The sequence below is a fragment of the Ammospiza caudacuta genome, chromosome 8 (assembly GCF_027887145.1).
Source record: "Ammospiza caudacuta isolate bAmmCau1 chromosome 8, bAmmCau1.pri, whole genome shotgun sequence".
In the NCBI taxonomy this organism is placed as follows: Eukaryota; Metazoa; Chordata; class Aves; order Passeriformes; family Passerellidae; genus Ammospiza; species Ammospiza caudacuta.
In genome coordinates, this window is record NC_080600.1 from 6606872 (window position 1) to 6634307 (window position 27436).

Here is a 27436-nt window from a genome sequence, read left to right on the forward strand (position 1 = left end):
TTCCAGGGATCCAGGGGCAGCCCCAGCTTCTCTGGGCACCCTGTGCCAGGGCCTGCTCACCCTGCCAGGGATGGATTTCTCCCCAGTATCCCATCTCACCCTGCTCTCCTTCAGTTTAAGGCCAGTCTCCCTTGTCCAGTCACTACAAGCCCTTGTGAAAAGTTCCCCTCCAGCCACTTTGTAAGCAAATAGGATCCTTTGTTACTTTTCCTTGGCTTGAATTGCCAAATTAGCTCTTCAGTTATTCTTTTTTTTCCTCAAAATCTCCATTCACCCCAGGAAGCCTGGCTCTGCAGAGCAGAAAGACTGCATGTGGAGCTCTGGAATGTGTAACACAGGCTGGGATGTTCAGCCAGTCCTCTGTGGGGTGACATTACCATTGTTTAACAGGGCACTCAGCACAAACACTTGCTTTTACAAGCAGACATCTTCCCCCTTAAGTCTTCCTTAAATTGTCACTTAAAATTCAGTGCTGTTGCCATATTCCTGCTGGGGAATATATTTCCTGCAATGTTAATAAGGAATAAATGCCAAAGGGAATTACTGCACTTGAAAAGTAAAGTGTTTCCCTCTGCAGAGGGCTGCAGCAAGTGCACTGCAGCTCTTGCTGTGGAGCTGTGACTCTGCTCAGGGGATCTCAGCTTGGCTCAGGTGGTGTTGGTGCACCTGTGGTGCTGTTTGGATGGGGGAAGGAATTCTGATTTGTGACGGTGTTCACAGGAGTTTTCGGATGAGGGAAGAGACGAGTGTCTGACTCCATGTTTCAGAAGGCTTGATTTATTATTTTATGATATATATTACATTAAAAACTATACTAAAAGAATAGAAGAAAGTATTTCATCAGAAGGCTATCTAAACTAAGAATAGAAAGGAATGATAACAAAGGTTTGTGGGTCAGACAGAGAGTCTAAGCCAGCTGGGCTGCGACTGGCCATTAATTCCAAACATCCACATGAGACCAATCACAGATCCACCTGTTGCATTCCACAGCAGCAGATAACCATTGTTTACATTTTGTTCCTGAGGCCACACAGCTTCTCAGGAGGAAAAATCCTAAGGAAAGGATTTTCCATAAAAGATGTCTGAGACAGTGATTGACTGAGGCTGGCATCACAGAATAAACACCCTGAGTTTGATGGGATCATGGAGTGCAAGCCCTGGATTGCAGGAGCACCAGCAGTAATCTTGTTAGCAGCAAAATTAAGAATGAGGTTTGGAATTACTTTAGTGATCACCTCGTGCCTGAGGGGATGGAGAGGTGGGACTTCATGCCAGGCGAGGTTTTTAAAGAAATGTCTTTAATTTCCAGATGATGCACGTGCCCATAAGGACCCCTGACAGGCGGGGCAGCTCTCCCAGGGAAGGTAAGGCAGCTCTGCCATGCTGGAATGCCCTGACCTGTGCTCTCCTCTTGGAACATCTCAAGGTCATCTGTCTGAGGGAGAGGTCAATGTGAAAGATCAGCTGTTTGCTCCTGCTCATGGTGTCTTGGTTTGGAAAGACAGGAGTCTGCTAAGGAAGGCAGGAGCTTCTCCTGAAATGGAGAATGTAAACCCTCCCCACCCCTCCCAATTGCTATAAATTTTAAATTAAAGGGCTCTCAGGCAAAAATATGGGAGCAGGAAATGACAGTTCTTTAATAGGGAAGAAAAAGAAATAAAAGGATAAAATAAACAATGCAGTACACTAGAACAACAGTGACAGAGTCAGAACCCAGCCTGATACCCTGTGGGTCAGGCTGTTGGTGGCAGTCCCGTTGGAAATGTGGCTGCAGCCCTCCTGCAGTGGTGTTTCTGTTGGAGCAGGGGGATCTGTAGAGAAGGATGTATTCTTCCTCTGAAGATCCAGTGGAAGGAGAGGCAGCTGCTGTTCCTCTGGGGAATCCCGTGGAGAAAGCCGTGCTGGTGTCCCAAACACCTCTGGATTATATCTGGGTAGCAATGCTTGGCTCCTCCCTCTGGGCTCACATCTCCCAATGGGATGTTCTAGTTCTTATCAGCCATGCAGTGACATTCAATAGTCTGTTATCAGCAATGTCCCCTCCCCAGGGAGGTGTGAATGTGGTCACTCAAAGAGAGAGATATGGCAAACTGCCCACTTGACAAAGGTAATCTGCCATACAGATGGGAATGGAAAACATCTTGCATTGCAGTTTTGAACACATGGGCAGCTGTTTTTTCCCTGCAGAGGAGTGTCTAGTTTAGGGTACAGGGCACTGCAGAGGCCACTGTCCTGCCAACCAGGCCATGCTGAGGTTTATCCATTTTTTGGATTGCCAGATTTGTGCTCTCATAACCACTACGTGAGTGCAGAATGCAGTGCTGAACATTGTCTATTCTAGAATCACAGAGTGGTATGGGTTGGAAGGGATCTGAAAGATCATCCTGTTCCACCCCCTGATGTGGGCAGGGACAGCTTCCACTATCCCAGGGTGCTCCAAGCCCCATCCAACCTGGCCCTGGACTCTTGCAGGGATCCAGGGGCAGCCACAGCTTCTCTGGGCAACAATCCACACAAGTCTGAAAGCATCTTATGCTTACAGATTTCTCCATGTTCTTTTTTTAGATGATGCCTTTGCTCCTGAAGCCTTCCCTTCAAGGGGAGGAGGCAGCCGCCGTGGAGACTGGAACAAACCCAGCTACTCCAACCCTGACAGGATGGAATAACCTGGCCTGGGTGAGTGTGGCCTAGGGCTAGGAGAGTCAGAGCCTACAGCTCCAGGAACACTGGGGCTGCAAAAGGCCATCCCTACTTTGCTGCTCCTACAGCTTTCTGATCTGCACCACCCGTGGTGATGAGGCTCAGGTCAGGGTAGACTTAAGGTTAGGCTTAGCTTTTATATAGCCTGGGTCTGCAGGTTTTGTGGCAGGATGGGAAGTGACTGCTCAGCATGAAGGACTTTTATCTCCTTGGAAGACACCCCACCTCCAGAGCTCGTGGCTGTGCCTCACTTTTGAGTTGTCCATTCTGTATCCTCCAATATACACCCGTGTCTGCGGGTACAGGCAGTGTGCAAAGCATGCAGGAAAATCCTTCTGTAAACTCAGAGTCTGAGTTTGGTGTAGGCTTCTGGCCTTTTCACCCCCATTTTCCTTGTGACAAGTTTGAAAAACACCAATCACTTATTTTTTAAATTTAAGAAGTTTAATAGTAATAAAATGGCTATAAAAATAGTAATATAATCAGAGTAATAAAAATTTGGACAATTAGGATTTAGGACAATATAAGACAATAAGAACAAAGAGTTAGGGACAGTCTGGGTACCGTTTCTGGGCAAAATAAGCCTGAAAAAGGACACACGTTAACAGAGGATTAACCCTTAAAAGCAACAGCCTGTTGCATATTCATACACCTCATACATGATGCATAAATTCCATTCAAACACAGGATTCTGTCTGGGCAGTGTCAGCTCCTTCCTCTGAATCCTGACAGCATCTTCAGGGCTGAGCGAGGCGGGAAGAAGTTCATTTCTTCTGATAATGGAGCAATAAATTCTCTTTCTCTGAAAGATTTGGGTGTCCTGTGGCTGCTATCTGGTGTGAGCACCTTGCTCCTCTCTTAAAAAAAGTATCTTACATAGCATAGTTTCTATTTTAACATTTTGTTATAACCTAAAACTATATTTAACACACTAATTAAGAAAATGAATACAGCATCACTTTCTAACATAACACATATAATATTCATTTTATTATTTGCAAAAAGCCAATCATAAAATGCCCATTTTTCACACAAGGACAGTGAGGGGCTGGAGCATATCCAGAGAGGGGATGTGGAGGAATGGTCCTGTCTTTGTGCCAAGTCAAGTGCCCCAGGGCCACACAGCTCCTCAAACAAAAACTGAAGGCATCTGGGAGAACCACGGTGGGGAGAAGCACTTGGAAAATCCGTGAAGGAGATGTTTGGAAGCCAATTAACGGGAATGCTAATGAAAGGCAGCCGTGATTTATTGGAGCTGGCAGAGCCTATCCTACAGAAATCACCTTTGCTGACCTGCCTCTGCGGCTCTGTGTGGGAGCAGCTCTAATTGCTGCTGATGCTTTACCTGCCCTCTCAGTGCCTTAATCTAAAGGGAAGTGGTTTGAAAGAGTTTTAGCAGCACGGAATGAGCTCATTCTTTGGCGTGCTAAGCAGGTTTGAAGTGGTTGGGGAGAGGAAATTACTTAGTGCTCTGTCTTTGTGATTAAAAAGGCTTCTTCGGGTACATATCATTAGCAGGTCTGTGTGCCTGTGCATTGCCAGAACTGAGTGCTCCCTGCGTGTGGAGCTCAGCTCCAGCCTGCTGCGCTGGAAACTGAGACAGTTTTTGATGGAATTTAGCACCGGTGACTCACCAAAAGCTAACACATGTTACTCATAAGCATATCCGTGGTAAACCTCGATGTGCTGGAGGAGACAGGGCTCCTGCTCTCCTGGAAACGAGATATCAAAGGAAAACCCAGGCTCTCTGCTGTGTTTGTAAGAATCATTTCATTAAATCCATATGCTATTTTGGTTTATCCCCGAGCCACTAAAGCCAATAGGCCCTTTTTAATCACTGCCTGTCTTCTTACAGGAATCTCTGACTTTTCTTTGCCTTTTGGGCAGTGCTAGGTATCTTCAATTCTCTGGCTCTGGAGGAGAGCTATCCCCTTTCAGCAGCACTCAGAAATGCTTTGTGTTCTTGTGCCTAACTTCTAACAAATCTCCAACCCAAAAGCAAGATGTAAAACCTTCCTGAGAACAGAGCATGAAGCAAGCAGGGAGAAATTTATGGTTCTTGAAACCCAGAGCAGTTTGAAATTTAATACTTTCTGCTTGCTTTTAGAAATTGGTTGCAAGTGTCATTTATGGAGCTGTATTTCATGCATGTGTCAGCTATGGAGCTGTTTTTTCCAAGGAGTTTTCTGGGTTTTGGACTTGTCAGAGGCAGATACATCAGGAGATTTAAAGAGAATATCAACTCTGCCCCCAAAGCCCCTTGTTCCTCTTACTTTTATCAATTTGACTTATTAGTTGCAAGGCCTGGAAAGGAATCTTCCTCATTTTGCTGGTATCCAGAATTAGAGGATTTCATTTGAAGCCAAAAATTAAACAGATTTCATGTGTCTGAGGCCAGGAAAAGTTGTTCCCTGCTGTTTCTCCTGGGTTTTGGCATATGTGTGATCCTGGCTGGCATTATTACGAGCCATGCAGGGCTTGGTGGGGGCATGGGAAATGAGTGCTGAGTTTTGAAATGGCAGTAGGCTCTACTGGCTTGGCTTAACTGAGACCATTTTGGGGGAGGCTGGGGAAATAGCAATTCAATAATAGGAGACTTTCATCTCTTTCTGAAAGAACCTGGTGCTGACAGGCGAAGCTAGACAAGTCCAGGTAAGGAATGAAATGTGATTTTTTTTTTTCTTTTACACTCCAGAACGGGTAACTGACTGCTGCAAAAATTGCTCAGGCAAGTGGCTGACAGCTTTTCATGCTGGATTTTACATTTCTGAGCTAGGCCTTCTTATCTTTTTGGCTTCAGGAATTATTTCAGGAAAATTCCGTGCCTGACTTTGTGCAAGAAGCCGGTCTAAATGAACTCACTGGTGCTTTGTAGCTCTTTTTATTTATTAGAATGTGCTAAATATTCAGGAGGGGGAAAAAATAAAATCAGTGCCATTGTTACATAAAGAACATTTTCAAGTCTGCAGTCTTCAGATCCACCAGTCTGCTGGTGCCTGCAGGAATTAGAAATTGAATATGAAAAACCCCATCAATGATTAATGAGCTTACTTCAGTGACAAGTCCTAATCAGATTTTCTGGATTTATTTCCCCGTCCATCTCCAAACTGGGGAGATTGTGAAATTCCCGTGGCATGCTCTGGGGCCAGCCTTTCCCATAAATAGTTCAGGCACACAGGGAGTGACGGGAGGGGGGAAAAAGCTGCTGTACAAGAGCTGATCACCTGTTAACAACCTGAGCTGGAATCTGCTTGATGCGGCTCTGAATTGCAAAGAGGAGCCTAAAAAATGCCTCAAACTTGCCACTACCTTAATCCCCAGGGAGCAAAAGGGCCCTGATGCTTTGCTGTCCCAAAATCACCTGCCTAAGGCAGCTTTTTCTTCTGCAGGCCCGTGAATTACATCTGGAGTCTCCCCAGCAATACTTCATGTCCTTGAATGGGAAAATCAAGAAGCAAGTTCCTGCCTTTGCAAAATACAAGTAGATGGTGAATGCTGATTGTGTCTTGCTCGTTAATCACACCAGAAAAGTGATTTAACAGGAAATCAGCTTCCTTCAGTGCTGAGCCAAGGGGCTGTGATTTCCTCCTCGAGTTTTCTGTATTTTCCATACAATTGCTCCCTGAGTGAGGACTCTGTCACCTGGCACAGCTCGATGCTGGCAGTCCTGAGGAGCTGATTAGCAGCACTGCACGTGCAGAAGTGGCATCCTTAAATATCAGAGCTGTTTTTTTTAATGGAAGAGTATCAGGCAGCATTGGGCCTCTTCTTACACCTAAGAAATCCAGGATCTGACCTTCAGACTGAAATGGGTGCTTGTTTATCTGTCTCCTGTAAATACAATAGCAGAGCAGGGTTCTCAGCTCTCCTAGGGTGTGGAAAACTGAGCTTTAATTGCCAGTGCCCTCATTAAGGAGCTGCTTGATTTTAGTTGTGGTTTTATATCCTCATGTGTGATGGTGTTCACAGGGGTTTTTAGATGAGGGAAGAGACGAGGGTGTTGACTTCATATTTCAGAAGGTTTGATTTATTATTTTATGATATATATATATTACATTAAAACTATACTAAAAGAATACAAGAAAAATTTCTCATCAGAAGGCTAGGCTATGAATAGAAAGGAAAGAAAGAATGATAACAAAAGGCAGCTGTCTTTGTCCGAGACAGCTGGGCCTTGATTGGCCATTAATTATAAACATCCAAGATGGGCTAATCAAAAATTTACCTGATGCATTTCACAGCAGCAGACAATCATTGTTTACATTTTGTCTTTGAGGCCTCTCAGCTTCTCAGGAAGAAAAAATCTTAAGGGAAGGATTTTACATGAAAAGATGTCTGCGACACTCATGTCTTTGTTTTTGCCTCTCCCGCTCACCCACCCACTTTCTACGGTCCTCATAAAGCTGCTTATTGCTTTCTGTGGGAGAAAAAAAAAAAAGAAAAAAAAAAGAAAAGTGAAGCAGCAGAGGGAAGGAGAATCCCTGCAGGGTGGGATCTGTGGCAGGGTGTGTGAGCTCCGTGTTGGATGGGCTTTGGGAGCAGTTTGGTGCTTGGGGAAATGTCAGGATGCTTGTTTTATCACAGAACCTGGCCGTGCTGGCCGAGTCCTTGGTGCCACCTGGCAGCTGTGATGTGCTGTGGCAGGGGACAGCGTGCTGTCATCTGTTCAGAGGCAAACAGAGCCAGGCAGGACCTGTCCTGCTGCAGGGGTCAGAGCGTGGCAGAGGTGTTGGAGCAGAGAGGAATTGCTGTGACAGCCTCCCCATGCTGTGAGCAGCAGCAATTTTGGTCTTGCCCTTTGTCCTCCCCCTCTTCTTGATGTGTTTTGAAGGATTAGGCCCACAGCCACATGGAGGAAATTGTTCCTGCTTAGGGAGGGCCTGGAGCTTGGATGATCCCTTACACTTCACAGGCCCCTCTGTCTAATTCCAGGAGAAAACCAACAGGACTTCCTTCCCTGGAGGGACAGAAAGGGCTCTCAACCTATTGCTCAGTGCTGGGTTTTAGAAATGAGCTCATCAAAGGATGACACAGTCAGGAGGGCCCTCTCAAAGCAGGGCTGTGTAGCTGAGCTTGGAATACCATGGGATAGAGATCCCTCATCCTCTGTGGGCTACACACACACACAGGAGCCCTCTTAGGGGAAGACTTTCTCTTTAAACTGAGCTGGAATTTCCCGTGATCCCTCTGGTTCCTGTTGCTCCTGTTGTCTCCTGCTTGGTCCCCAGCAATGATTGCAGTGGCTGGTGCTGGCATCCCCTATCCCCAGGGCTGCAGGCCTGGGCCTGGGCCTGGTTCCAGGCAGGATTCAGCAGCTCCTGCACAAGCTGTTCTTAGAGAGTCGCTATATTTAATCCCTTCCACACGTGGGGACTCTCCTTTCTTGCCCGAATCTATAATCTCTAAAATTTTACTAACAAAATTGTCTCACAGAAAAATTTCTCAAGTTGCCATGGTGACCAACTTGCTGAAGACACAGTGTGGGCTCTGGGGTGCTGGGGAAGCTGTCACATGTTCCCTTGGAAAAGCACATCTCCCATTTCTTCTGAATGCTGTACTCTCCGTTCAGATCCATTTCAGGGCAGACCATACATCAGCTTCTAGCCTCGACCATCTCTGCTTTTGAGACTTGACAATATGTGTAGATTTGTGTCCCTTTTTTCACTGTTGTTAATTTTTCTAACAGTCTGCTTCTTTTTATTCCTTTTTTTTTTTACCATAATTAGCCCCTGCCACGACATTTGTGCACATATGAAATGTTTTGCATGTGCAGGTTTCTTTTTGCAGATTCCACGGGGTGGGAAGCAAATCATTAAGCAACTTGTTGAAGCTGAATACACTTTTCCCAAGGATGGCTCTGAGACAATTTCTCAGACATTTCTCCTTCCTCTCTGTTTTTAAAGCAGATTGGAGAATGAGAAGAATCAAGATTCAAAGATCCAGCATGGGGAGAAAGAACCTGATGCCTTGGCCTTTCCTTTTTTGGTGAAAAAAATTTTTCTTCCGTGGAGTGAGAGTCTTTCCCCAAACTCCCTTTCTGCTCATGAGATGCTAAATACACCCTCATGCATCAACAGCCCTTCTGATGTGTTAGGTATCCCTGGGAGAACTCCAATTCAGCTGTGTCCAGGATGTTTCCACCGTCCCATAATGATGCTATTAAAACCTCATTATTCCATTTGTTTGTTCTGTGTTTCTTTCTGCTTTGCTTATAATTTTCTGTGAAGTTCCCGGCTAGTTATTGATTATTCAAACGAATACACCCACACTCAATTCCTGTCTCTCCCGGCTGCAGCAGCTGCGGACAGAGAAGCCTTTCTCCAAATCCAGAGGATGGAGTTGAAGCCCGCCAGGAATTTGGCTTTAATGAGTTCTTGGTCGCTAATGTGGAGAGCTGGGGGCTGCTAATGACGGTTATTGTCAGGTACTAATGGCTTTTGGAAGAAAGACAGGTTAGAGCACACCTCTGATGTATTCCTCACCTGGGAAAGGTCTCAGCAGTCCTGATCCCGATCCCGATCCTGACCCTGATCCCAATCCTGATCCCAATTCTGATCCTAGTCCTGATCCAAATCCCAATCCTGATCCTGATCCCAATCCTGACCCTGATCTTGACCCTCATCCCAATCCTGATCCCGATCCTGATCCTGATCCGGATCCCAATCCCGACCCTGATCCCGATCCTGATCCCGATCTCAATCCTGATCCCGACCCTGATCCTGATCCTGACCCTGATCCCAATCCTGATCCTAGTCCTGAACCAAATCCTGATCCTGACCCTGACCCCGATCCTGATCCTAGTCCTGATCCAAATCCCAATCCTGATCCTGATCCCAATCCTGACCCTGATCCTGATCCCAATCCTGATCCTGATCCTGATCCCAATCCTGATCCTGATCCCGACCCTGATCCCGATCCCGATCCTGACCCTCATCCCAATCCTGATCCCGATCCTCATCCTGATCCCGACCCTGATCCCGATCCTGATCCTGATCCCGACCCTGATCCCGACCCTGATCCTGATCCCAATCCCGATCCTGATCCTGACCCTCATCCCAATCCTGATCCCAATCCCGACCCTGATCCCAATCCCAATCCTGATCCCGATCTCGATCCTGGTCCTAAACCTGATCTCAATCCTGATCCCCTTCTCTCCACCTCCTGCACAGAGCCCACCCTGCAGCTCTTTGGGAAATGGAAGGTTGTTATGCAGCTTGGGGGATTCTTATTGGGTTTTTTTAAGGCTTTATTAGTCAAAATCAACTAATTTTTCTCTCTAAAGCCATTGTCCCACCCAGTTTGACTCACCTATTTTCCCCTCCCGACTGCAGCGAGGTAACCTGATTTGTAGGAATTTCCACCTCAAAATCTTGAGAAGATGCAGTCAGAGCCCTCAATGACCACCGTGGTAGCAGGGAGCAGAGGGTGCTGACAAAGGTCTAACAGAGACAGTGATGTTTTCCTCTTCCATGGTTGATTTGCTTTGCTTGGATGACCTTCATCCATGACCTTGCTTGGACTGGGAACCTTCAAGGCCAGGCTGGATGGGGCTTGGAGCAGCCTGGGATGGTGGAAGGTGTCCCTGCCCGTGGCAGGGGGGTGGGATGAGATGAGCTTTAAGGTCCCTTCCAGCCCAAACCAGCCTGGTATTCCATGATTCCTTTGCTCTGAACACCCAGTGCCAGAGTCGTCCATGATCTCTCTTCCGAATTTTTGCTGAGCATCTTCTTTCCCAATAGGGCTGATTTCAGCTATCTGTGCTGATTTTAGGTAGAACCATGACTCTTCATTGGACAGGAACAGCCTAGGTGCTTTCTGAAACTCCTGAGCTCAAGAGATTGTGGCTCAGGTCTTTTTATTACATGTCTTTCTGGCCCAGGTGAGCAGAAGATCTTCCTGACCTGTTTCTCCAAGACCTGGCCTTGTTTCCTGGAAGGGATGAGGTGGACTGATAGAGAAAACAGCTTCAGCTGGGCTTGCACTCTTCCCTGTTTCAGTCTTGCTTTGCTTCTCCCAGTTCCCCAACAGGCAGTTCTTAGGGCCAGGAGCTAGATTCAACAATCCTTGTGGGCCCCTCTGACTCAGGATATTTTATGACTCTGTATTTTGCTAATATGTGATAATTAAATGTGCACTTCTCTACACACTCACACACACCAAAAGAAAAAAAAAAAAAAAGAGGGAAAAAACCCACCTTTTTTGGTTTTTTTGGTTTTTTTTTTTTTTTTCATTTTTCTTCCCCCCTAGCCAAAATGATTGGTTTTTCTGTTTTTTTGTTTTTTTCATTTTTCTTCCCCCCTAGCCAAAATGATTGCAGTGTACTTTAAGCTCCTGGCTGCACACATGCAAATGCCTTCACACCTAGGAGGAGCTGATGTGGCATCTGCTGTGCAGATGTTTATCTGGCAGCAGGGAGCAATATTTCCTTTGTCCACATCACTTTCCTGAGCCTTTCCTGGTCCCAAATTGCTGACTCAAGCACTCGGTGCTCCAACACACCAATGACCCTTGCTAGGGATGCTCCTTTCCAGCTCCCCTGGCTGAGAGTTTGGGCTGTGTAAGCAGACCTTGAGTTTTGTTGTTGGATTTTGCTTGGGGAGTGGAGATTTATGCAGCAGCAGGGACAGGGAGGGAGCTTTCCCCTCACCCTTAGAGGCACTACTTGCCCTGGAAGGAATGTGCAGAGTAGAAATTCTCTCCTCTTGCAGACTTTGAGGCTGTTCAGAAACTCTGGGACAGCAAAAAATGGAAGGGAGACAGCAAAGCCACAGGGGGTGAGGCTGAGGTCTCGTCATTGGTGCATACAGGGACTTTGCTTGAGCTTTGTTGCCCTACCAGAAGGTGAAATGTTGTCACCCTTCCGATGCAAAGCAGTTGTAGGGTGAGGAAAGAAGTGAGAGTTTGGATCTGTGTAGTGATTTGGGGAATGAACGGGAGCAACGGCAGCCGCTGTCCCCACATGGGACAGGACACCCTGCCCAGACCTCCAGCACTGCAGTCTGTCCCCAGGGAAGGGTGGAAAGTGCTGACTTCTAAAACCTGCATCCACGGCAGAATCACTCCTTTCACATTCATTTTCTCTGCTTGGTTTTTTGTTCACCGTGACACTTTTTATGCTGACAGTGTCTGGGCAGGAATTCCTGTGGTATGGGATGGATGAAGGGCAACACCAGGCAGTGATACTGCAGAAAAAACTGGGCTCAGTTCCCTTCTCTCCCTTCAGTCAGCACTTGTGGAATTTGGGCTCCAGGGTACCACAGCATCTCATTTGCCAGATCCTCTGTTTGGCATCATGGCACAGATGCTCCGTGATGGACACCCCACCCCTGGAAGTGTTCAAGGCCAGGTTGGACAGTGCTTGGAGTAACCTGGTCTAGTGGAATGTGCCCTGAGATGGTCTTTAAGGTCCCTTCCAGGCCAGTCTGTGACTCTGTGGTCACTGCCAGGCACTGGTGTGGTTTGTGCCACCACTGGCACCAGTGTGTTGGCAGCCGTACATCAAATTCTGCTTACATGGCTAACTGGGAATGGGTGGAGCTACCAGCAATAAAGAGGGGCTCAGTGCTACATGGAACTAGCCAAAAAAAGCTCCCAAAGAGCAGAGCTGATCAGCTGGATGGAGCCCAGCCCATGTCAGGGAGAAGGCTGCTGCTCATCCTGGAGGAATGTGGAGATTTCCGGGCGTACGCTCGGCTGTCAGCAGCCTCAGCTCAGGCTGCTCGTCCAGCCTGGCCCCTGGATGATCTCTCTGAAAGGAAGAAGAGGCATCAATTGCCAGATGCATGTCCTGATTCTGAGTGGGGAGCTGTTGGGAGCAGGACCTGAGTGCTTTCACACCAGGAGCGTGAGGATGGAGCAGGTCTGCAAGTGCGAGTCCAGCGCGGACACTTGGGAGGATCACGAGGAGCCAGAGCTGTGCTGAGGATGGGGAACATCCTCTGGGGCACAAAGAACCCGTGGCACATCCCAGGGCTGCCGGTGAGCCTGTCTGGCCACTCCTGCTCCTGGCTTCCCGCTGGTGCTGATGCCCACTAGATGTCAGGATTGAACAAATACAAGGGTAGGCAGCAGCTCCCTTCTCAAATTATTCCCCTTCCCCCCCCTTCTTCTGATTTCTGGCCAGCGGTGTGATAAAATGACCTTTGTGCAAAGTGGGTCGGTGTGTTTAAGTGGTGAAGAGAGCAGGGGATGCAGAGGAGAAATGACTGAGACAAAAAATCCTGGCCAGGTTGGAGTGCTTGTTTTGCCTGTGGCAGCCCAGAGCTTAAATTCTGCTCCAGGCACAAAGATGGTTTTGCTTTTTACTCCATGGACAGTGGAATTTTCTTTCTCCTGCATGACAGACTTATCCTTTTTGATAAAATGGCATTAAATCAGATTTCCCAGCCTTGGGTGTGCAGTGCCTTTGGTAAGAGGAAATCTAGAGAAATAAATGCTGCTTGTTTCAGAGAGGGTTTGATTTCAGAGCTGAAGCCTTCTACCTGTTCCCAGCTCCCATCTCAGCCCTTAGTCAGGAGCTCAGCTCATTCAGTGCAGCTGCTTAACTTTGGCAAGAGCATCCTAATGCCTCTTCAAGATTAGGTGTGCTAATTAATGCTTCCACAACCAGGAAGAAATCTGCTGCTGTCTGACATTCACAGCTGCCACAGTGTTTGCTCCTTTCAAACCTCCTGCTGCCTTAAAAATCCTGATTTTTGCCCCCTCCCTGTTTGGTTTTTTTTTTTATTTTTCTCCCAGGACAAATTGTTGCCTGCGTCTCATGGCACAGTGGGAATTCTCTGAAGGAAATGGAGTGCCTGCACTTGGTGGAGGCTTCTGAGAGGGTGGTGATGACTGCTTGTCCCCTGTGACAAACAAGGAGTCTGGGCTGGAAAACCAGCGTTAGACCTGAAAAGGGGAGGTTAAAACATGGGTCTTAGCTTTCCCAAGGAAGTAAAGCTCCTGGAAGTTATCTAGATATTCGTTGGAGATTAAATAAGGGGGAGATTAAGCTGGGAGAAACGCAGCCCAAGAAGGAAATTGGGATTTTGTGTTGGCCTCCAGAGACCAAACTGGTTCAGGGAATTATTTATCTGTGAGACTTGAAGGAGGAGACCACCAGGAAAACCACAAAGCCTGGCAGGATCCCAGGGATTACAGGCCTTGATTAATGACAGTTTAAAAAGAATCTTATGTGCTTGTGGAGAAGGAATATTTTTTCCTGAGCAGAGGGAAGGTGATGCTGCTGGCTGAGCCTCCTGATCTGGAATGAATAATGGAGACGAAAAAGACCCCAGCATCCCAAATGGGAGGCTGTGGATTGAAAGAGTGAAGGAAACCCCATAATCACATCAAGAAGAGGTCCTGTGCAGAAGAATGGGGGCCAGAAACGTTTCAGCCTGGGGCTACATGCCACATGTGGGTTACTGGGATAGACTTGTTGAAATTTTTAGGTTGGAAAAGACCTTTAAAATCATCGAGTCCAACTGTCAACCTAAAGATGGGGCAGCAAAACCCCAACAACTTTTTCTGTGTGTGTTTCAAAGGTCTTTAATTTCCTTTTGTGTTTGAATACTGCAGGCACTCTTGTTCAAGGGTGAGAAATCCCCATTAGCTAGGCTTGCCAGGGGCTTTGGGAGCAGATAGATTGGATAAAAAAGACACAAGAGAAAACCCTGGGGTGGTCTCTGATGCAGGGGCTGCTAAGGAATGTTTTTATACCTTTCCTGCTTAGTGGAATGGTCTTCCAGGGTATTTTGAAGGGAGGAAGCTCTGACTACAGGTAACGCTAGAACTGATTGCAAAAGCCTTTGAGTTGTTTGGTTTTCTAAGCTGGTGTTTTATTAATTGCCAGCTTTTTATCCTCTTGGAGAGAACAGAAAAAAAAAAAAAAACACTTGTCCATGCAATTTTTCCAGTTTCTTGAGCTCTTTTAAAGCATTCACAGGTCCTGCTGGTGAATTTTCTGGAACAGGCCCCACATCACCTTTCCCAGCAGAGGGAAAGGGACTCAAATACATGAGGTTTATGCAACAAGAAAGACACATACCCCCTTTTAAAGGGTTGGAGCAGCGGATCTGTGTTCAGTGAACCAAAACACAGCTTTTTGTCCTGAAAGCTTACATGCCAAAGTTTGAAAATACACCCTCTGAAGGGGAGGTGTCTGAGGAAAGACCAGGAGGGAGGGGTTGGGTGCTCTTAGGAGAGAGTCAGAGATTTCAGTTCACTGAGAGAAGATGGAACCAAAGCCTGGAGCCAAAATAACAGGCCCTGGTATTCTGCCACGATTGCATGACTGTATCTCTCTTTAAAATGACTGTTGATTGTGGCTGTTTCATCACAAAATGACTCTGTAGTTCCTCTCTGCTGTTGGGCAACAGGCCATGTCCCGACACTTCTGCATTTCTCTCTGGCTAAAACAACTCTGCATAAAGCTGCCAGCAATCCAGTTCCCCTAAAAACTCCTATTTTTGAAGAGAATTTGCTGTTTATTGGAAGCATTGCCTGGTGCCACGGTGAGCAGGAGCAGAGATTCTCAGTGTGGTGCTCGTGTCCACTGACATTTGCAGCGTTGGCTCTGTGTCGCAGGCATCTTTTCATGAAAATCCTTTCCTTAGGATTTTTTCCTCCTGAGAAGCTGAGAGGCCTCAGGAACAAAATGTAAACAATCGTTATCTGCTGCTGTGGAATGCAACAGGTGCATCTGTGATTGGTCTCATGTGGATGTTTGGAATTAATGGCCAGTCACAGTCAGCTGGCTCAGACTCTCTGTCCCAGACACAAACCTTTGTTATTCATTTATTCCTTCCTATTCTTAGCTTAGCTGGCCTTCTGAGAAACTTTTTCTTCTATTCTTTTAGTATAGTTTTAATGTAATATATATCATAAAATAATAAATCAAACATTCTGAAATATGGAGTCAACATTCTCGTCTCTTCCCTCATTTGAAAACCCCTGTGAACACAGTCACAGCTCTGCTGGAGAAGAGCAGCTCAGCTGGGAGCAGAGGGCTGGAATTCCACAGGGATGTGCTGGGAGGCTGGAGCCTGCCAGGGTTTGAATGTGAATGCTGCTGGTGCAGGAGGCTGCCCCTGTTTTGCATTCACAGCCACGCTCTGATCCTGCAGGGCTCTCGGCCTGGCAGGGGATTCCAGAACCCGGGAACCCGGTTTGTAGGAGCTGGGTGGGATCTTTGGAATCCGCCCCTCTGAGCAACCAGAGAAACTGCAAGGCTGAAGTCTGGGGCTTAAAACTCTCTCTTTTTCTTTACTGTTCATTCTGTGGGACCTGGTGTGGGTGGTTTTCCTTCCATCCCCAGAAGCATTCCCAGGCCTGCCGCCCCTGGCACAGCCCGAGTGGAAGGAGCTGGGCTGGTTTCACCTGGAAGCTCCCAGAGCCAAGGGCCAGTTTGCCAAAAGTTTCTCCTGCTTGTCCCTCCTAGAGAGAAGGAAGAACAGAAGAGATCTTTACATGGAAGAGATGCTTTTCACCTCTCAGCTAAGGGCAGGCATTTCTGCCCATATGTGAGATTTGCCAGGAGTGGGAAATTCACTTCTTAGCAGCCCATGACATATGGCAGAGCTCAGGAAAGGCTCAGCTGAAGGTCTTGTGAGCACTTGGCCTTGTCCTTCCTTGGATGTCTGATCTCTTCCCCTCTGGAAGAGCAGAGTGATGCGACTGCCGTGCCAAACCCACACCTCCCCAGCCCCTAAAGCATTAAAAATTTGTGGCAACAGCTTTGTTCCAGAGCTGGCAAATGATGTTCTGAATGGCTGAGCCCAGCCTGGGCTCCCTTGCACTAATCCCAATTAATGTCACCACAGGACATGCTGCTGCATGGGGGCACAGAGCACAAACCTTCTGCCCTGATCACAGACCTGTAGGCACTTGCTAGCATGGACTGCTGCCCACTTTGAGGTTATTTCTTCTTTTGAGTCCACTTTTCGAGGAGAATTAAACAAGCCAGCCGCCATCTGGCTCCAAGGCACTGATTTTAGCACACAACAATCCCAAAAAGTCTGTCTTCCCCTCATTTTCTCCCCCCTCATCCTGATCAGGGACAGCCAGTTCGAGTGTGCGAGGGGAACACGAGCTGGGAACATGAAAGGCAGGGAGACAAGGCAGCTCTGAAACTAGGTTAGAGATGAAACGAGCCTGAAATTTGGCAGCTGCAGGCAAGGCTGGGTGGCCCAAGGGAAATGGCTGGAAATGATTGATGAGATAAATGATTAATGGAATAGTGAGATTATCCCAGCGCGGGGCTGCGTTTCTGTTTGGAGCAAGCCAAAGACACGAGCCAAGAGGAGCTGGGTGGGTGTGAGGGATGCAGAGGAACAAGTGCAAGGGCAGCATCTCCCAGAAGGCAAGGAGATCACTCAAGTCAGCCTCACATTGGCTTCATTGCACCCCCTGGGGTCTAAAATATGCCCCCCTGTCTGGAGGGTTGACTCATCATTTGGTTCAGCATTTGCCATCTGCACAGATCTCACTCTCTCTGTTCAGGCAGCTCAAATAGAAAGAATTTCATTTGAATCTCATTTTACAGATTGGTTTTTCTCTTACCTTCCCTGCCATCCACTGAACACCTGGGGTTTTTTTTTGTGTATCAGGGATTTTGTGTCTCCTGGGCTTCCAGGGGCTGTTTATGTGGGGATAGTAGTAACTTTGGGGTGTGAGGTGTGTGTTCAGGCCCCATTCTGCTTTTTCCTGGCAGATAGTTCTTTCAGGCAAGCAGGATGTTCCAATAACAGCTAATCTGTCACACTGATAGCTGTGTCAGTGCAGTCTAAATAAGAGACTGATGTGTGTTTCCCCCCCTGCCCCCCACCAACTCCTTGGAAGATTTTGGAACCAGGGGAGTGCTTGTGGGAACTGGTTGCATCTGCTGTTAGATTAATAGAGTCAGCCCTTGCAATGACATAACCATGCCCTGGAGGGATTGGGGTTCTTTGCCAGCTCAGAAGACAAAGGCATCATTGTGTGATTCCTCTGTGTGATCCCTGTTGCTCATACCCAAATACTTACAGCCACAAACCTGTCCATTAGGAAGTGGCTTGAAGAACCTTCCTCCCTGGACCCATCAGATGAACCTTTTTCTTTCAGAATGCAGACACGGGTGTTGGCTTTCCATGGCTGGTGTGGCCTAACAAGTGGCTATGCCCTCCAAAATAAAACACCAAAATTATTATTATTCCCACCAAAGTGTGGGAAATAGTAAAGGTAAGAAGATTTTCAGAAAGCTGGAAAAGCAGGCTTTAGAAATAGAAAGAGCAGAGAAACTTAGAACTGCAAAGTCTGAAAGCAGAAAAAGTTGCAATGGCACAGCAAGCAAAGACATTAAACAATAGCTTGAGTTTCAGGCTTAGCTAAGACAGACCTTAAAACTGCAGGAAAATATACTTAGCAAGATAGTAGAAGATTTTAAGCTTAATAATGGAGTATTGTGTATTGTTAATAGCAAGAAGACAAGCAAGCATTGTGTGAAGCAAGTGTATGTATACTTTTAGTAATTAGCTAGAACAATTGTCTGTAAATTTAGCAATTGGCTAGAAAGTTTTAAAAGTGACTTTTAACAAAGAAATCTTTGGCTGCTGCTGGCTGTACGTGAGCTTTGCCATCTTCCCACTGTCTCAGCCATGTGATGAGGCTGATGCTGCAAATAAAGCTCAAAGAACATACCCCAGCAGCCCCGTCCTGTTCGTGAGGAAAAAATAATCATGCCAACACAATTAGAGCAAGAGCTGCACCCAGGAGATGCTGTTTGTCCCAAAATTTACAGCATCTCCTGGTTATTCAATGCCAGCTGGCTGGGCTAGCTGGAGACTAAGTCTGGATGTGCACGTATCCACATTATATTTATAGATATATTTATAGATATAAAAGTTTCTTCAATATCTACAGGATTTTCTTCTCCCCCTGCACTCTGCAGTTCTTCAGCTGTTGTTGATTAGGAGGATATTGATGTATGGAATATATACAGCACAAAAATGCCATATTTCTTCACCTCTCCCTTTCCCTGAGTGACTGCTCCGAGAATCCTGGAAGCTGAGCTGATATTCTGAGTAACACCAGTCTGGGCTCTGTTCCTGCTTTTCCTGCTGCTAAATAGAGTCAGGGAGCTGCACAGGGAAAACCAGCTCTGTGTCAAGGTCGTTCATTTCCCCAAGGGCAATAAAATGCCATGAAACTGATTGTCAGAGGACTAAAAAGCTGGATTTTTAAGCAGTTCTGTAACTATGTTGGTTACTCACCAGGCTGGATGCAAGCTCTGGAATGACTTGGAGAAAGGTTAAGGGGCAAAAAAATCCAACGTATTTCTATGTTTTGGTCATTCTTTGCTCCTTCTTAGCAACATTAAAACTGTGTTTTGAGGAGTGTGTGCTCCTCAAGGCTCGGGTGGAGCCCTTGGGCTGGGTGCCACCACTCTGTAAATGCTGAGGTGGCTTTCAGGTGCTTGGCAGCTCCATGAGCACAAGGTCATCAGCCAGGGGGTTTGGCTGACCTTCTGCAAGGCCTTGACTTCAGGAGATGAGGAACTCTCAGGAAACCACAGGGGCCATCCTTTGCCTCACTCCTGCTGACAGCAAGGCTGTTGGGTGGCTCCTCCTGGGAACCATCACCAATCACAATTTGGCTTTGCCACATGCTTGGGCTCTGTGATGGTTGAATGCCAGCGTGGCACAGCAGCTGTGCCTCTTTTTGGCTGAACATCAAGAGGCAGGCATCCAAATGTCAGGTTTTTGGGGTGGTTTTTTTCCTTCCTTTCTGTGCCATCTAAATCTTTTTTAAATTAAGGGATTAAAACAAGAAAGCATAAATGGGATCTCTGTGTGACCGCTGTGGGCTCTCCTTGAAGCAGTGGAGTTGTGTGAGCCCAGAAAAACCAGGCCTTGCAGACTTTCCTTGGCTGCAAAGGTGGCTCCTGCTGAAATAAACAAAGGTTTTGTCTCCAGCTGAAGCCTCCAGGGCATGGAACACCACCAAGGGTCATGCTGGCAAATGCAGCCCCTAACATGGGATTGCTGCTGAGCTGGATGGGAAGCCTTTGAGAATAAAGATCTCTAAGATGTGTCATCCTAATGAGATGGAGAAAAAAGAGCTGGACAAGAGCCAGGTGCTCTGGTTTCTTCTGGGATGGGACTGGTTGAGATTTTGTGCTGCAAGGAGTTAATTTTTCTTGTTTTCATAGAAACATAAAATGGCTTGTGTTGAAAAGGACCTTGAAGAGCATCCAGTTCAGGGATGCTTCCACTGTCCCAGGCTGCTGCAAGCCCCATCCAACCTGGCCTGGGACACTGCCAGAGATCCAGGGGCAGCCACAGATTCTCTGGGCACCCTGTGCCAGGGCCTGCACACCCTCACAGGGAGAAACTCCTTCCCAATATCAAATCTAAACCTTCTTTGTGTAAGCGTAGAATGCTGGGAATACAGAGGGTAGCTCTCAGCTCTTGCCATGCTCTTTTCCCACCTGTCCTCCTTCCCTTCTGCTGGATGTGACAACACACAATTCTCAGGGTGTTGGGAACCCTGACAGTTGCTGAAGTCTGTTTCAGAAGCCAGACTGTACTTGTGATGATTTGAGGTTCCTTTGAGCAAAGTGGAGGAGAAGAAACAAATCATTAAAAAAAAAAAAAAAAAGGATGGGCCAAAAGAAGAAAAATATGCAGAACAAGATGGAAGGCTGAAAGAGATTGACAGGGTGGTTTCATCAGCTGCTTGCTCTCACAGTAACCATATACTTTTTTATCAAATAAAACCCCAAAAAACCAAAGATGAAAACACAAGCAAACAACAACAACAAAAAACAAACCCAACCCCCCCCAAAAAAACCCCAAATCAAAACAAACAAATAAAAAAACCCAAACAAAAAGCCAAACCAACCACAAAAATCCCACAAAAATCTCCACTTTTCTAAGTATCTTCATGCTGTACTTTTTCTGCTCTTGGTGTGAGTGGAAGGCAGTGCTTGATGCTCCTCTGCAAGTGGCAGCCAGTTTGCTGCAGGCACATTCCCAGGTAAAGGCATTGTGCAAATGTCAGAAGAGTGTCTCCAGACTTGAAAAATCAGCTTTCATTTCTTTCACCTTAATGTGAAATGAGATCCAAGGGGTGGGGAGAGGATAGGACAGCCAAAAACTGAACTCCAAGCCAAATTAGGTCTGCCTCTGAAAGCAGTTTTCTGTTCCAGAGGTCTCTCTCTCTCTCCACATGGGGTGGGCTGGCCTTGGGCAGCTGCCAGATGCCCTCCTGGATGCTCTCTCCCTGCTTCTCCTTGGCAGGACAGAGGGAGAAAATGAAGTGGAAAATCTCCTGGATCAAGACAAAGGCAGGGATATCATCCATCAGTTACTGTCATGAGCAAAACAGACTTGCCTGGGGAGAAATTAATTTAATTTATTGCTAAAATTTGTGCAGCCCGGAGAGGAGGAGGCTGGAGGGAGGCCTGAGAGCAGAATTCAGCTTCCTCCCTAGGGACAGCTCCAATCCCTGCTCTCTGTGACAGGGACAGCACCTGGGGGAATGGCTGGAGCTGTGTCAGGGCAGGGTCAGGTGGGAGATGAGGAAAAGGTTCTTTCCCCAGAGGGTGCTGGCACTGCCCAGGCTCCCCAGGGGATGGGCACAGCCCCCAGGCTGCCAGAGCCCAAGGAACATCTGAACAATGCTTTCAGGGTAGGATTGTTGGGCTGTCTGTGCAGGGCCAAGGCTTGGGCTCCATGATCCCTGTGGGTCCCTTCCAACCCACATGATTCCATGATTAAAATAGATTTGAATGGTGAAAAACAAAGACAAAATTTAAACCAACACTTTCTCTCCAACCCTCTTTGCCCAAGCTGGGCTTTGCTCCTTCATTCCCAACTTTTCTGTCCCTGTCCCCTGAGGGATTGGGGATGGTTGCAGTCAGCCCATAACATCTCTCCTGTGCCATTCCTGCCTCTTCCCACTTTTCCTCAGGAAGTACTGGGCAGAGGCAACAGGGCAGCTACAGGAGTGGAAGACATGGGCAAGACATCCAAAATCTGGGCTGTGGACACAAATGGATTTATCCTTGGGGCTTTCCTTCTAAGTCCAGGGCAGGAAATAGCACTGACCTTGTCTTGTGAAATATTTGGGGTTCAGTTGGGGCCTGGGCTACTTGAGGGTGTAATGAGATTGCCAAGTTATTTCAAATTCCCATTTCCCTGTTTGTCCTGGCCTTGCAAGTGCAGTGTTTAATAAATCTTTTACAATGCTGAGCATTAAAGGCTGCATAATAGCTTGTCACTTCAGGTTTGTGTTATTTCAGCATTTGCATAAGTGCATTCATGATTTTGGCACTTCACTGTGGTATTTGCTGGATCCCTGGGATGAAGGAGATATTGAGAATCTGACTCCATGTTCTTAGAAGGCTAATTTATTATTTTATGCACTAATATTATATTAAAGAATGCTATACTAAAACTATACTAAAGAATAGAGAAAGGATACAGACAGAAGGTTACAAAGAATGATAATGAAAACTCGTGGCTGCTTCCAGAGTCCTGACACAGCTGGACCCTGATTAAGTCACATGAAACCAATCAAACATTCACCTGTTGGTAAACAATGTCCAAGCCACATTCCAAAGCAGCAAACACAGGAGAAGGAATCAGATAATTCTTGTTTTCATTTCTCTCCGAGGCTTCTCAGCTTCCCAGGAGAAGAAATCCTGGTGAAGGAATTTTTCAGAAAATAAGACAGTGACACTTCACTCCAAGCCACTACAGACATTTGAGCTCCTTGGCTCTCCCAGCAAGAGGAAGCAGGGCTGGGGGAAGATCACAAGGGTTGGCTTTCCTCTGGGGGGAAGGGGTGGGCATGAATGTTCTGGCAAAAATAGGCAGCTTCCAGTTGAGCCAGCCTAGAGCATCTGAAGTCTGTGGTCCTCCCACTTCTCTTTTTCTCTGGCAGCCACTCCAGCAGCAGCAGCTGCTTCCTCAGCCCAGGCAGCTGAGCTCTTCCTCCAGAGCAGAGAAGCCTGGGCCCAACTCATCATCTCTGTTAAATGCCCCCACGTCACGTCATGGTGAGCTGAGCTGGATGCCTCATTGAGCAAAACCCCCAGATCCCGGGAAGCTGCCAGGACTTCAGCTGGATATCTGGAGGAAAGAACCTTTCTACCCTTCTCCTGGTTTGGTTTTCCCCTGTGAGCCATCACTTTTCTCTCAGGAAAAAGTGTTTTGAGTGCCCAGCCTGCGATGCGTTGGATGTGAAAAATCCCTTCACGAGGATTTCTTCTCCTGGATGTGGACGCAGCTTTTTGTTTAGAAGGAGATTTTTTTGTGGCTACACCAGTCAGAAGTGGCTGGGGTTCCTTTTCCAAGAGATTTGTAAATAAGCAGGGTAACCAGGGCTGTGTAGCTGGGCTCCAGAAGAAGTTGAACTCCAAATGATGAGGCAGGAGCAGCTCACAGGGCTCCAGATGCTTCTACCTGCTGAAAGATGATGAAATAAATGGGTGTTGAGCTCCTGGTTATATAGATTTTGTCACCTGTAACTGCCCTGAAATGGGCTCTGTAATCCAGCGTCTGAATCTTAGAGGAGAACTTCTTCCCCAAGCCCCTGAGTAACTGGCCATGATCTTTGCAATTGTAAATAATGCTCTGTTTCCCCTTGTTCCCTGTAATCTCTTCCTTCCATTACTGCTAGTGATGTATCAGGCCTCATCTGGATTGTTCTAAAATCCTCATTAAACATTTTTATTTGGTCTATCAGTGTTAATATATAGGCATTATTCTTCTATAAGGGAGATACCTTCAACTCTTCCAGTTCCTGGCTTATTTCTAGGAAGTGGCCAATTCATTGATAGAGCTCATTTGCAGTCTCTGTGATAATTCCCCCACCTTTGTAAAACCTTTCTGAGAGCTCTTTTAAAACTGCTGCTTTATTTCTGGAGACCCTCTGCTTGAATATTGGACCTCAGAATATCTGACCATTGAGCCAATACCAGATCCAATACTCCACAAATTTCAGGTGGAGGATTTGCTTTTTGTCACATGGGAAATTGACACTTCCACTTGGCAGGAGCTGCGAGGAAGATTTCTTAGGATTTCTGTAGGAAAATGCTCCCTGATAATGCCTGAGGAGGATGGGAACAGCTGTTGTGAGCTGGCAGTGCCCCTGGAGGCTCCTGGAGTTCAGAGAGTGAGGGCAGAGCGAGGCAAGGGAAGGTGAATCCAGCAGCTGTGGAGAATGAGAGCAAGCTCAGAATACCCTTCAGTCACAGCCTGTAGTGGTGCCAAGTGTAAATGTGAGCACTCCATATCACTGGCATCCAGATAAAAAGCAGAAAGGAGGGAGCTGATGAGATGCTGGAGTTAATGGGGTGTGCAGGAATGCCACGGTGGATCCTGGGCAGTTCACAGGGCAGGGCTGGGAATTGAAGTGAGCTCCTGGGATTTCAGGAGCTCCTCCTCCCCAAGCTTTAGAGCGTGGTCACAAAGCCACTGCTGCATTTGAGGGCCTTGGGGTGTGTATCCTACCCTGCCTGTGCCTGTTTGCTGCTGCTTGTGTTCCCTGATTATAAATTATTCAGGCAGAACAGGATGGCAGCTTGTTGAACAAGAAACCTGTTAGAGAGCGAGATCTGTGCGTGGAAGAGGCTGCTGGAGCTGTGGGGGCTCCTTAAATTAGCTTTGTTCCTAACCTTGATACAAAGATGGGGTGGAAAAGTGGAAGTCCAAGGGTGTCCACATCCTTGGCCCAGCCTTTTCCCATTTGGAACAGCCCTGCTGCAGTGCTGGCACTCCTGCACTTCCAGAAAGGCCTCCCCTTTCCTTACCCTGAGAATGACTTCAGCAGACACTAAAATTCACCCCATGGCTCAGAAAGTTGAGAAGTGAATGAACTTAAAGGTGTGTATTTTTACCTGCCCTGTGCTTGTCAGGGTGAAAAGCTGAATGTTCTCTGCTTGGAAGTGGGAAATTTGTTGATTGCCAGAGTCAGGAGTGGAGAAGAAGAACCTCTCTCCCCCTCATCCTTCTGTAGCTGTCGATGACAGACTGCAAGTGTCACCATGTGAGTATTGGCATCTTCCACCAGGGCTGCTGGGGAGCCACATTTTCCAGCATTTAGCTCTTGTGTGACATGTGAGAGGAGAAAGGCTTTGCTGTGCTGGCAGCAGGAGTTGGGCCCTGCTCAGGGAGGGGGTCTCCATCCTTCAGCAGCAGCGGCTGAACTTGGTGGCACACGAGGGGGTGGGATGTGGCTCTGGAAAAGTGCCACCTGGCGAGGGTGGCAGATGGCACAGAGCGTCAGGTGCTGCTCTCCAGCCTCACAGTGACAGCTTTTCCTATTCCTGGCCCTCTCACAGCAAATGTGGGCAGCGATGGGTGAGCTTGGGGCTGACCTAATGCACCCCCAAGAAGATTCCTGCAGTAGCTGATCCTTCGCAGCGTTCACAGTCTGTTTAAAGGGTGTTTTCTGTCTCAGATTTTTGGGGGTGGATGGTGGTGCTGCTGGAGATCACGGAATCATTCAGCTTGGAGAAGACCTTTGGAGTCCAACCACAAATGGTGTGACTTCAGCAAAGAGCTGGGACAGAGCAGGGCTGGATGCCAGAATTCCACTGGAGCTATCAAGGAGTCAAGTTGTCTGCCTTCAGCAACCTTCAGGATTATTTTTTGGCCCCAAGATTAATTTTTATCTTGTAGTATGAATCAGCTGTGTCCTTAAAAAAGCAGGCAAACCACAAAATCTGACTCATTGCTCTTTGCCTTCAGGCAAATCCTGGTGAGGTCAATACAAGTTTGGGGCAAAATGTCACTTGGATCTACCAGTCCCTCTATGCACTCCAGCTGGGAAGAAGGGCACACTGCCCCTACCCAGGGCTTCCTGCCTTCCTGGCAGGAGCATTTCTGTGAAGCATTGAGATAATTTAGAACGTGACTATGCATACATAAGCTTCTGGCAATTCCTGTTTCACCCTTTAATGAGCTTGGTTCCCAGAAGTATTTCTGCCACCCAGTCATGTGCCAGTTAAAACTGACCGCTGCAAACCCCAGACTTGGTTCCCTGTATGGCACAGAATCACAGGATAATTTAGGTTGGAGAAGACCTCCAAGACTATCAAGTCCAACCTTGGTACCATGCAAGAAGTACTACGACTTTTAAATGTAAATCAGTGATGCTGTGGTGGTGGTAGAGATCAAGTCCCAGACCTGTTTGGGTTGGAAGGAACATTAAAGATCCCCTGGTTCCGGCCCCCTGCCATGGGTAGGGAATGTTTGAAGTTAAATCCCATGGGCAGACCCCACACCATCCCCTGCAGGCATTCCTGGTTCCTGTCTGTGAGGAATGAGTCAGGCCAAGCTCCAGGACCTGTCATTACTCGTGCCACTGAGGAGTGACTGTCAAATGTCCTGTCACACCTACAGTTCCCATCCCACTTCAGCTTTTGGAAAGCAAACAGCTCTGTGTCACATGTAAACTCTCTATTTTGGGTTACGTGACTCCTGCTGGTTTTCCAGTAACTTGCAAAAAAAAAAAAAAAAAAGAAAAAAAAAACTTCCCTAAGTTTCACTTCCCTGAAGTTTTACACATTAAACTTGACCTGGAGTTCCAAATCCAGGACCAGCTTTGCTGCCTGTCACTGCTCAGCCAAGGTGATAAAAATGCCTTTGGAGGAGGGTTTTGAAAGCTCTCTTTGCAGCAGTAGTTGTGGGAACTTGGATTCTGCAGATGCTGAGCAGCCTGAAATGAGTCTTGAAATCACCTTTGGTATGGTTTGCAACAGGTTTCTGAGAGACACCGTGAAGGAAGGAGCAAAACTCAGCATCCCTGGCACTCTGGGTGTCCCTTTAAATTATTTACCACCAAAATCATATTGTTTCATGGGCACCCCAAGGCCAGGTTGGATGGATCTTGGAGCAACCTGGTCTAGTTGAAGGTGTCCTGACCATGGCAAGGGTGGAACAAGAGGATTTTTGAGCTCCTTTTCAACCCAATCCATTCTGGGATTCTGGATTCCATGACTTGGGATGAGACTAATGTGGCCACCTCCTGTGTGCACCTGGAGAGTGATCCCCCACAAACCAGGGAGCTGGAGGTGCTTTTCCACTTGCCAAATCCCTCTTTAATGCCCTGCCTCGCCACTCGAATTAGAGCTTTATATTAAGCACACCACTTATTAATTAGCAACAATAACCATTGCCTTGTAAGATAATTATTTTGCCTAATGACAAAACACTTGCCAGGAAGGCTCTGCTTTTCCAGCAGCTCCAGCTTGCCCCTGGCTTTCCTGCTGCTTCCTTTCAAAGCTGACAGCTCTCAGTGTCTTTGGAGAGGCTTTTCCTAGGCAGGGTTGTTGTCACACTGCTCCAGTGATTGCTTTTCTGAGCGATCACAACTCAAACTGCTCCCCAAAGGCTTCGCTCAGACCTCTTCACGCAGCTTACACCCTGTAGCTGTGGGGTATTTCAAATATGCATAAGCTATTGCTGTATTTCTGGGCTATTTATTTCCTACTCAACTGTCTGGTTTGTGATGGATTTTGTTTTTCTTTGTTTTCTCTCTCTCTTTTTAAAATTTGTTTGGAGGGTTTTTATTTTATTTGGAGATAAATTTTCATTGGGAAGTGCAAGTGGAGAGCAGAGCTGAATTTCAATTCTGGCTTGATACATGGGCTCGGATTTTCTAACCTGGCTGGGCTTGAGGCTGTGTCAACAGATTGAAAAGCACTAATTGAGACCTCTGTACTTAGAAAAATGTATCCTGGGACATTTTCCAGGATGTTTTAACAGCC

The 27436-nt window shown here is 47.0% G+C and overlaps 1 protein-coding gene across 7 annotated transcripts in view; it reads left to right on the forward strand.

The window, feature by feature from the left end:
• Positions 1-27436, forward strand: part of SPP2 (secreted phosphoprotein 2) — a 118010-nt gene that overhangs the window by 3720 nt on the left and 86854 nt on the right. The window contains exons 5-9 of one of the 7 annotated variants that reach the window (XR_009275008.1): positions 1310-1364; positions 2566-2676; positions 5317-5352; positions 6090-6188; positions 8607-8878. Coding sequence is in view for 4 of the 7 variants with exons in the window: in XM_058809754.1 (XP_058665737.1) it covers positions 1310-1364; positions 2566-2666 (156 nt within the window). In the remaining 3 variants the exon portion in view is untranslated. Of the gene's footprint in view, positions 1-1309; positions 1365-2565; positions 2677-3387; positions 3509-5316; positions 5353-5395; positions 5429-6089; positions 6189-8603; positions 8879-27436 lie in introns of those variants that run through there. The other 6 variants (XR_009275010.1, XR_009275009.1, XM_058809754.1 and 3 more) reach the window with 6 other exon arrangements.